This window comes from Thalassophryne amazonica, chromosome 11 (genome assembly GCF_902500255.1).
Source record: "Thalassophryne amazonica chromosome 11, fThaAma1.1, whole genome shotgun sequence".
NCBI classification, from domain to species: Eukaryota; Metazoa; Chordata; class Actinopteri; order Batrachoidiformes; family Batrachoididae; genus Thalassophryne; species Thalassophryne amazonica.
Window position 1 is genome coordinate 10,554,321 of NC_047113.1, and position 12,071 is coordinate 10,566,391.

Below are 12,071 nucleotides of genomic sequence, written 5' to 3' on the forward strand. Positions count from 1 at the left end.
TCCCCAGATTTCTACACAATAAGTTAAATATGGGAAAATCAATGAATTGTACAATGTTAATAAACCATAACTATTTAATGAATATTTTACTTTATGCAAAACAGCAATGGCTTTCACTATTTTTCCTTTTATGTAATTTATGTGTGACTTCCATGTAAGATCTTCATCAATTATGACTCCTAAAAATTTCATTTCTTTTACCCTTTGTATATCCATTCCATCTATTTGTAATGACACGTTATTTTTTTTTGCTCTGTCATTAAACAATATGAAATTTGTCTTATTAATATTTAGTGACAGTCTGTTTATATCAAACCAATGCTTAACCTTTTCCAATTCTGTTTTTATCACTTGTGCTACTTCCTGTATATCTGATCCAGAGTAAAACAGCGTTGTATCATCAGCAAATAAAATGCTACCAAGCACATTAGATACATTCACAAAATCATTGATATACAAAATAAACAGTTTGGGTCCAAGTACTGATCCTTGTGGTACTCCATAAGCAATATTACACAATTCTGATTTGATATTATTTATCTGAACAAACTGTTTTCTGTTTTCTAAGTAGCTTTTTACCCACTGATGTGCAATACCTCTTATTCCATATTGTTGTAACTTGTGAAGCAATCATGAGTGGTCTATAACATCAAAAGCTTTTTTCAAGTCAATAAAAATACTTACAAAATAATCCTTATTTTCTATTGTTGTTGATATTTTCTCTATTAATTCCATAATTGCCATAGCTGTCGAATGTTTTGTTCTGAATCCATACTGAGCATTATTTAAAATATGATGTTTCTCAGTGAATTTATCCAACCTTGTCACAAAAACTTTTTCCATAATTTTAGAAAACTGTGGAAGCAATGATACTGGCCTGTAATTAGAGAATTTATGTTTGTCTCCATTTTTATATAATGGGACTACCTTGGCAATTTTCATTTCATCTGGAAAAATCCCTGTTGACAGAGACAGATTGCAAATATAAGTAAATGGTTCAATAACAGTTTCTATTATACTTTTTACAGTCATCATGTCTAAATCTTCATGGTCAGTTGATCTTTTGCTTACACAGTTTTTTACAATATTTCTTATTTCATCTTTTTCCACATTGTCCAGGCAAATACTATTGACCGTATTTACAAGTGTATGTAATGTATCTTCTACTATTGGTTTATTTCCCACCAGACTTGATCCTACATTTGAAAAATAATCATTAAACCCATTTGCCACTTCTTTTATGTCAAATATCTCTTTATTTTCTTTGACAAAGTAATTTGGAAAAGTTGCTTTCGCTCCATCACTTTCAATCACACTTTTTATAATTCCCCATGTTGCCCTCATATTATCTTTATTCTTATTTAATTGTTCACTATAATAATCTTTTTTTTGTTTCCTAATTATTGTCAATAGTTTATTTTTATATTTTTTGTATCTGTGTTCTGTTTCGTTTGCATTTTTAAAAAGCACCTGTATAAATAGTTTTTCTTTGCACAAGCATTTTTTATTCCCTTTGTCAGCCATGGTTTATTTACTCTTTTCTTACTAATTTCTATTAATTTACAGTTTTTATTATATGATTTCATCAATATTTTCATAAATGAGTTATATGCTACATTAACATCACTGACATAAACTTCTTCCCAATTTTGATTTTTAAGATCATATTTTAATGCCTCTAAGGCTTTTACTGACTTGTCTCTTTTAAAGTTTATAACAGTTTTTTTCTTGTACCTATTTTTATATTTAAATATTGAAAAGACTGGTAAATGATCACTAACATCTGTCATCAAGATCCCATTCCTGATAATTTCATCTGTTCTATTTGTAAATATATTGTCGATTACCGTTGCACTTTGCGATGTGATTCTGGTTGGTTTTGTTATCAAGTGGAATAACCCCAAACTATACATTGAATTCACAAAATCACTTATTCTTTGGCAACTGGAGCTCTCTATGTTAATGTTAAAGTCTCCACATATAAAAAGCGTTTTGTTTTTAATTTGATGGAATAACTCTATTATTCTATCTGTAAATTTCACAACACAAGTGTCTGGTGCTCTGTATACACAACTGATTAAAATATTTTTAGATGTTTCATGTACAAGTTCCACTGTTACAATTTCTATGATGTCATCCACAGTTGTCATTTCTTCTACAATTGTACATATCAGATCTGCCTTTATGTACAGAGCAACACCACCGCCCCTTTTATCTCTTCTGTTCACAAAATACAGCTCATATCCCTCTATTTGAACATCAGTCATGAGATCATCATTAAGCCAAGATTCAGTGATTGCAACAATATTAAATTTATTTTTAAACTGATTTAAATAATCTTTTATTTGCGACATTTTACAATACAAGCTTCAACTGTTTATATGTAAGAGTGACAGGGTATCTTCTGCAATTTTTTCACTATTTAGCTGTTCTACCGTATAATACTCGCAACCAATCGTTTTTAAGTCAAATATACTTTCATCAATATTAGTGTCTATGTCATATATTTTATCATCTGTTTCCATGTTTGATCAGATTTTTTTTTTTTGTTGGTCCAATTACCAACAGACGTCATATTTGATTGTCTATTCAGGTCTGTATTTTGTAAGGTCCTCCATGTTTTTGATTTGTATACCATTTGTTCCTTCTTTTACTCTAATCCACACCCTACAATTCCAGACCCATGTAGCAACAATGTGCTTCTGTTTTTTTAATAGTCTTGCTTTCCTAGCAATATCTGCATTTTTTTTTTGTTAAATTAAATTAAATTACCACCTACAACTAAAATATGAACAAAACAAAACACAAAACAACTTATCTTATCTTATTTGCATATTTCATAAGTTCTATGAAAAACAAAACTGAGTGTCAAAATGTTGATGAAGAATGAATTTGGTATTTGGTTGGGGCTCCTTTTGCAAAGAATATTGCATCAGTGAGGTGTGGCATGGAGGTGATCAATATGTGCCACTGCTGAATTTGTTATACAAGTACAGTATGCTTTGACAGCAGTGTTTTGCTCGTGTATTATTTTGTCTGGTGTCTATCATCTTCCTCTTGACATTCATTACCTTGTAGATTTTCTAGGGGGTTCAGGTCAGTAGAGTTGTCTGGCCAGTCAAGTACAGTAATACCATACAAAGTCTTCTGAAAAGAAGATCTTGTACCATGACCCAGTTCTTTTCTCCTGAGCCTAGGTAAGACACCCCTGACATTGTCTCTGGTTCATGAGTGGCTTGACACACTTGTAGCTAATTTCCCAGACAGATCTCTGAGGTAGCTCTTGATGCAGTGACTCCAGCCTCGGACCATTTTGTGTTCAACTCCATCAAGTTCTTGAATCAGCTTTGCTTCACAATCTTCTCAAGACTGCGGTCATCGCTGTTGCTTATGCATCTTTTCCTACCGCAGTTTATTCTTCTACAGAACACTGGCTGGTTTGAGGAAACATTTGTTGCTGTAACTCAGAAGGTCCTGATCATCTGTGGGTTTTTAACATTGATTTGCTTGACATATCCATCCATCCATCCATTTTCTTCCGCTTTATCTGGAGTCGGGTCGCGGGGGCAGCAGCTCAAGCAAAGCCGCCCAGACCTCCCGATCCACACACACCTCCCCCAGCTCCTCCGGGGGAACCCGAAGGTGTTCCCAAGCCAGCCAAGAGATGTAGTCCCTCCAGAGTGTCCTGGGTCTTCCCCGGGGCCTCCTCCCAATGGGACGTGCCCGGAACACCTCTCCAGCGAGGCGTCCAGGGGGCATCCGGAAAAGATGCCCGAGCCACCTCAACTGACTCCTTTCAATGTGGAGGAGCAGCGGCTCGACTCCGAGCTCCTCCCGAGTGACCGAGCTCCTCACCCTATCTCTAAGGGAGTGCCCAGCCACCCTGCGGAGGAAACTCATCTCAGCCGCTTGTACTCGCGATCTCGTTCTTTCGGTCTTTTTGCTTGACAGTGTATCATAATTTACTAAAGATTGTATAAATACAGTGTAGAGTAGCCTTTACACCAAAATCACCAGACCCATTAGGATCACATCACACAGTGCCACATTAATAGATAATATATTTACAAACCTCAAAGATAGCAACACAATAAGTGGATTATTGATCAATGATATCAGTGATCATTTACCTGTTTTTGTTGTATATGACAGGATAGCATACAGAGGAATAAAATAGTGAGAACAGATTCAAACAGGAACTGCTCAACCAAAACTGGAACTCAATGTTTAGGGAAAACAATATTGATAAAGCCTATGAAATGTTCCTAAACACTTTTAAATCATCATATGATAGACACTGTGTGAACATGGATACTCTTGCCCTCCTTTAAGACAACTCCCAGAATGCCTGGATGACAGTCTCTTCCAGGAATGGTTCATGAGGACATTTGTGGCATCGGTGAAAAAGCACCTATGCAACCATGGAGTGGAAAAGAAGGCCATTCTTCACCTAGACAACTGTCCTGCTCATCCACCAGCTGAAACCCTGGTTTTGAGATGTGGAAAGGTTAAAGTGATGTACCAACCAAAGAATATCACAAGTAACATCCAGCCCACGGACCAAGGAGTCACCAGCACCCTGCCACAGCTCTACAGAAAGAAACTCATCAAAGCCATGGTGTCAGTTGTCTCGGGGATCCAGACCTTTCTGCAAGAGATGACTTTGAAGGAGGTCATCCATAAGGTGGACGTTGCCTGGAACTCCATTCGCATGGACTCTATGAAGAAATGTTGGCCCAAGGCCCTTGAAGATCCTGTCAGTAGTGAAGATTCAGTTCCATTGAGCCAGCTCATCCACCAGCCATCCACCAGCAGCAAACTATTCACCAACCAGCCTGCAGATGATGATGAAGGTGATGCTGACTTCATGGGCTTCATGTAGGAAGACCTCCAGACATCCATCATTTAGCAACCTCTTGCTGTGATGCAGGACCAGCTGCATTCATCTGTGAAAGAGCTCCTCCAGACCTGGGCCACCGTAGATGAAGATGCCAATGTAACTGACGAAGCCCTCATTGCATCAACAGCCCGAGGAGGAAGAAAACAATCCCAAACCCACTCCAGATGAAGAAATCATAAAGAAGATACAGGTGCAAGTTCAACTTCATAACTTGAAGAGAGAACTGGAGGAACGTCTGTTACAACCTAAGTTCTACACTTTCTTCAAGAACTAATCTGCGCTTCAAACTATTCAAACTATTGTAATATGGCAAAGTAAGCTGATTTTAAGGGTTTTTTTGGTCAACGTTATTAATTTGCCGTTTCAGATAAGTTGCGGTGCGATTTTGTAGACACCGACTGACACAAGTTAATGAGGCTCACCTGTACTTGTTTTTTAAGTTTAAAAAAAAATAAAACTAACAAACTGAAGCCTATTCACTCACTGCATTGAAGACGGTACAAGCCTTGGTTTTTCCAAAGCTTCTGAGTAACAAAGAGCAAGGAGAACACCTCAGGATTAGCAAGCATACAAACAAAACCAAATGCAGCAGATAATTATGGCATAAACGAACAAAACTGAACTGCATAACAGAAATAGAAAATATCTTTTAAAAAGGGGAGAAAAATACTCATAAGGGGGGGACGTAAGGGGAGGTGAGGGTCTAGTCTTCAAGGTCTAGTGGTTAAAGCGTTGAGCTTGAGGCCAGAGGATCCTCGGTTCAAATCCCAGCCTGTCCGGAATATCACTAATCCACTAGTTGCTCCCGGTGTGTAGTGTGTGCTTTGCGTGGCAGCAGCCTCACAGTGGGGTGAATGCGAGGCTGCTGTAAAGCCTCACATGTAAAGTGCTTTGAGCGTCTGATGCAGATGGAAAAACACTATATAAATGCAGTCCATTTACTCATAAGAAGTTGAATGGGTATGAGAAATAATACACTTGTTAGTACTGTGTGTGTGTATTCATCATGGCATAATTAGCATTTCTGTTTGCTTTAGTCCACGACAGCTTATTTACAATTTAAAATATCCTACAGAGGGTCACATTTGGAATACATTACCTGCTGTGTTTAAAGCCAACTCCCTCTGAGAACGAGTGTAAAATTTCCACCCGTCTTGCTTTGATCCCTTCTTTCAATCTCCTGTTCTTTTTCTTTTTGTTTTTCTATTTTATTAGCCTTTGATGACTTTTGCATTCTGAATGTGTTAAGTTCCCTGATACAGATTGCTTCAGCATTTTATTGATTCTTTCCTGAATTAATTAGGCAGTTTCTTGACATGCTTTCCAATTTCCGAGCTCCCTGAGAGGTCTGTTATGAAAATGTTTTGATGCGTAGGGGTTTTATGTTTTATATATATAATGAAACTTGTTGTACAGCTGTTGGCTTGTGCGCAGTGACTGGACTCACCGATGACATATGTGAGCAGCAGAGCCAGTGTCAAGGTGAGCAGTGATGCTGACAAAGCTGTGCACTTCCAGTTGCAGCAGCGGTGAGGCTTGTTGAAGGTGAACAGTGGTCTGGTCACACTGCTGCGAGGGAGGGGTCGGGGTGGAGGAGAATACACCGTCCCAGAGGTCAGGGGGTAACCCTGCCCCGCCCCTGACAGCAGAGCTGATGAACCAGAGCCCTGCTTGAACAAGAAGTGTCTGTGGGAGAAACACAAATAACAAGTTTCATTACAACCTACAATCCTCATCGTAAAAGCAGTGGTAGCCTGGATGGCCACCAGACCTAATCTTTGAAAATGAAAGAAGGTAAAAACAAGCTCAGTTGAACCTGCATACAACTTTAAAACTACACGTATGTTGAGAGAGAGAGAGAGAGAGAGAGAGAGAGAGAGAGAGAGAGAGAGAGAGAGAAGGAAGAAGTGCCAGCTACATTCATACAAAATCATTTGTGCAGGGTTCTGTGGTTGTTTTATAATATAACAGCTGCAAGATGGTGTCACATCCAGCTGCCTTGGTGTTTTGGTGCACACTATTTAATTTGTTTTTGTGTCTTACTTTTGTGATTTGCAACGGTTCCCGGTGTTGCAGACCAAATGTTCCCCCCTAAAAAATCGGTCCCCCCTCCCTTCACTGCGCATGCGACTTCGGACTACAGCAACACGTCTGAGATGGACTCTCTACACCCAAAGTGGTCAAATGAATTAATGGGATTATTAACTACCAGACGACAAGGCAAAACTTCTTAAATTGGCGAGTCGTAACTGACGCTCTGAAATGGCGTTGCAGCAGCTGCTGTGTGCTCTGATCAGTCTGCGTCTTTTATTATGAAATAATGCTGAATTTATGTGGAAATGATTGTTGTACAAAAGCTTCAAATATCTGTCACTGAGATAGATGATGACTGAAGTGTAGCTTTAAGCAAAAACAAGGTGATAATTAGTGATTTCCTGGTGAAGCTCAGAAATGACTTTGCTGAGGTCTGAAATGACGCATGCGCAGTGAAGGCAGAGTGGACCGATTTTTAGGGAGGACTGTTCAGTCTGCGATACCGGATCTCTTTCACCCATGTAGAGCTCACAAACATCAGGGGAGCAATGCCAGCAGATTTGTTTCCTGTTTCTCTCAAGCCTTCAGTGGTTTTATTGGGCATCTTGGCCAAAGGTGCCCTCTCCCTGGCACAGAGTTGTGTGGCCATGTTATTGGAATGTACCCACTGCCAAATAATTTGAAATAGAATTTTTTTTTTTTTTTTTTTTTAAGTTAGTGTATTTCTGTGTGAAAAAATATCTGAAAGACCTTATTCATTGTCATGGGTCACATTTTGATCTCTACGTTATTTTGTTTCTGGTATTATGCTCTGCATATTATTATTATTATTATTATTATTATTATTATTATTATTATTATTCATGTTATCTGTATAATTTCCCCCCATTTGACTGTCTTTGGTGCTTTTACTTTGATGTCTCTTCCAAGCTCCATTCACTTCCTGTTTCTGGCGTTCTTGGTTCATGTGTCTCCACACTTTCACATGAAATTCTTCAGTTGCCTTTATAGCCTCTGTTAAAGTGTTCCTTCATCACCCCATTATCCAGGTTCATTCCTGCTTTATCACATTCTGATTCCCAGCACTTCCAGTGTTTTGCCTTTCTGTTGCAGACCTTTGCCTTTCCAACTTCAATTTCAGTTAAATTCAGTTTATTAATATAGTGCCAAATCACACCATAGGCCACCCAATGTAACTGCTATCTGCTGTCCAAGCTATCTGCTAATTAGTGCTAACAATGCTAATATACCAATTAAACAATACTAAAATTTGACTCAGAAATACAGAGGCATATTTATTTGCTGGTCAATTGCTACAATTAAGTGCACATTACGTACATTAAAAGTGCATTTGTAATACAATTCTCAGAAAGGAAAAACATAGCCAAATTCACAGCAGCCAGTAACTATTGCTAACAACCTTTGCTTGCGGCGCTCTAAATCTGCCATTACACTGCACACTTCTAAGCCTGGAATTGTCAGCTTTTTATATCATAAAGGGCATGAATAAGCTGTCCCATTTCAAAGGTGGCTTGTTCATCGTCCAAACATTCACAGCCTTCTTTCCCCCTCAAATTAAGAATAAATCTGGTGGATACTTCAAGGCCCAAACAATCCCAAGAGTCAGTGCAAAACGGTTGGCACAAAAAAAAAAAAAAACTTTTAGGCTCCTTATGTACAATAGTAAATAAGTAATATTTGTAAATAAAGCATGAATGAGTAATACAAATTTTGCTAAACTATGGGTTCCACCCACTATGCTGACTTGATGCAAGTAGCTGTCAAGGTTACTATGATGTAGGGGCAGGAAATGCAATGATGCAATAGCCAAAATGCTCTGTAGGCTAGACCGTCTCATTTCAGAAGGGTTTGTTACGACTTCCGCTTTGTCTGAAGGAAGGAAGGTTGAAGAGTTTCATGGGACACTCTATTTGAAGACTGCAGACCCAGAATTGGAACACAGCCTATATATATATATGGTTTAAAATAGCTTACTGTGATATGTTATATAAAAATTTACCCACGTACTGGCATCATGAATGAAAAAAAAAAAAATCATTTTTTGGACGTACTGTAAACATGATTATTTCTGCTGTAAAGTTGGATAGTCTAACATGAGCATCTATGGGAGTGAATCACTTTTGGAGCTGGTTTCATGTGGCTAGTCAAGGGACTTCAAAATTTGGCACGTGTTGGCTTTGTTTTTCATCACAGAAGGATGCCCCTTGGTTTTAATTCGGACTGTCAAGCAATTAAAAACGAAATTAATCACATGCATATTTTTTTGAAAGAGGCACATTGAGTGTAAATATGTGTTGTGCTGAGAAATTCAAAAGCAGTGAGGAAAAAAAAAACTTCACAAAATAGCATGATTATTACATCACTACAAAGTGTCTTTTAATATAATTTTATCACCTCAGTTAAGGTGATGTTTGCATGTCATATTATTTTTCTATGATACTGGAACAGAGTGGTAATCCTGGGCCACTGAGTAGGTGGGATGGCCAGGATAATATCTGTGGAAACCATTACAGAACTGTCAGACTTGAGAAATGTTGACCGCAAAGCATCAAATCCTAAAACATAGACACAAAGTCATTTTGAATTACTGTGCAACCAGAAAGTATTCACTGTGCTTTACTTTTTAGACATTTTATGTTACAGCTTTATTCCAAAATGAAGTAAATTCATTTTTTGCCTCAAAATTCTACACGCAACACCCCAAAGTAACAAAGTAAAAAAGTAAAAAAGTTTTTTTTTTTAATTTTTGAAATTTATTACAAATGAAAAACAAAGAAATCACATGTACAATACATAGGTATTCATACCCTTTGCACAATACTTTATTGATGCACCTTTAGCAGCAATAAGAGGTTCAAGTCTTTTTGAATATGATACCAAAAGCTTGGTGCACCTATCTTTGGACAGTTTTGTCCATTCCTCTTTGCAGCACCTCGCAAGCTCCATCAGGTTGGATGGGGAGCATTGGTGCATGGCCATTTTTAGATCTCTCCAGAGATGTTCAATCAGATTCAGGTCTGGCTCTGGCTGGGCCACTCAAGGACATTCACAGAGTTGTCCTGTAGCCACTCCTTTGATGTCTTTTCTGTGTGCTTAGGGTCATTGTCCTACTGAAAGATGAACCGTTGCACCAGACTGAGGTTAAGAGCGCTCTGGAGCAGGTTTTCATCCAGGATGTCTCTGTACATTGCTGCATTTATCAATCACTCAATCCTGACTAGTCTCCCAGTTCCTGCTGCTGAAAAACATCCCCATAGCATGATGTTGCCACCACCATGCTTCACTGTATGGATGGTGCCTGGTTTCCTCCAAAACATAACGTCTGGCATCAAGGGCGTAGGTTTGGTCTCAGCTTTGGTAGGGACAATACCACCCCCCCCCCCCCCCCTGCCCACCACCACCACCCCCTAACCCACTCATACCATTAGACGCACAAGTACAGCATAATACATAACATATGACGACATAATGCTGAATAATTTAACACTTTATTTACATTATTAAGTGTGTAGGCAGACAAACAAATAGCTTAAATAACAAAATTGCACCCAAAATCACGAATCTATTCTATAGGCCTACACCTGAGAGAACAAGACAACAAAAAAAATACTTGTGGAGCTAACAAAAAAAAAAATGTTTTTGCAACCAAGCTGTATAATCTATTCTCTTCATCAATAATGCAGTTGTAGGTATCTGGCAACCTAATTTGCCAACAAAAAAAAAAGGGCTTTACAATGATATATATGGTGTATTACGGTAAACGTAAGCCTGTGATGTCATAACGCAGAGGAAAAACATGGAAGTTTCACACTAGTGCGCCGCTGATTCTCATTACCGTAAATTCTCATGTAAGCCCTCGCTGAAAAATTTCAACACTGACAGCAAGCCAAGAACCCGTGCTTTCCAACAGTATGCTATATGTTGCATATATTACGGTAAAGTGCGTTTGGTGACTTTTGAAACGAGGGAAAAGTATGAAAAAGAGCGCAAAAGTGACAGAAAAGTACAGACAGCAAACATAAATGTAGTAATTTTTGAGGAAAAGGCAGGGTGTTAGTGTCATTTGTGAAGGTGTGCATGCGTGTTTGTGTGGGTGTGCAGTTTATTTTAAGTGTGGCGCACAGCATTGTTCGCAACCCCTCCCCCCGCCCTTCTTGTTTTTCTGCACCAGAGCAGTGTTGCCAGATATGAAATATGAAACTATCGTACCAAAACCTCAAAATTATCGTATTTTAGGAGAAATTATCGTACACAAACAAAACGCATGCAACGTAGCTATTTTAGCGTTTTTTTTTTTAATTTACAAAGAATTTTATGTCACATTTTTAAACAGTAATTATAGTAATGGGGAAACTATGGCACAAAAAGAACGCAAATGCACAAGCAAATGCACTACCAGACTAGAAAGATTTTTTTTTCTGTGAAGGGACACAAACATGTGTTAATTACCAGACTAGAAAGAGTCGAATTCAACCTCGAGGTCGCTGTCGTCATCCGATGCCACTTGTGCAGATTTTGTTGAACACAGAAAAAAATGTTGACACCTCCATAAGGAACTTTAACTTTTTTTTATTCTTCTTGTATATCTCTTTGCTCTTGTGTTTTGTTCGTTTGTTATTGCATTTGTTGAAATAAAGTTTCGAAAAAAAAAAAAAAGATGTTGGTTGGGGAATCTTCCTGTCACGGCACAGATTGGATGGAACTCATTACTTTGTATGGAGAGGGGGCGGGCTTTCAAATGACTGTCCCGGTCGCCCAAAGCCAGCATTTGATGCCGCCTGAGTGCAACACCTGCAAAATGATTCTTGGGTGTCAGAGAGAGATGCGTGTTTGGGCAACCAACTGAAATTATCGTACATATTGGATTTTTTTCCATTATTGATCGTACATGTATTGATCGTACATCGTACAGAGGGCAAAACTATCGTACAAATACGATAATTATCGCACATCTGGCAACACTGCACCGGAGCCACCCATCCTCTGCGCTCTGGGACCTCCCACTTTACAAATTAAGCACTGCCTGCCACGAGATGCGCTTTGTTTACGTCCATGTGAGAAGAACGTGAGCTAATGAAATTGCAACATGGGTAACCCTGTCACTCTGGCACGTCGA

The 12,071-nt window shown here is 38.5% G+C and overlaps 1 protein-coding gene across 1 annotated transcript in view; it reads right to left on the reverse strand.

The window, feature by feature from the left end:
• The window catches only part of tenm1 (teneurin transmembrane protein 1), a 728,712-nt gene that overhangs the window by 457,383 nt on the left and 259,258 nt on the right, over positions 1-12,071 (reverse strand). The window contains 1 exon segment of the mRNA XM_034181415.1: positions 6,348-6,586. Coding sequence (XP_034037306.1) covers positions 6,348-6,586 — 239 coding nt within the window.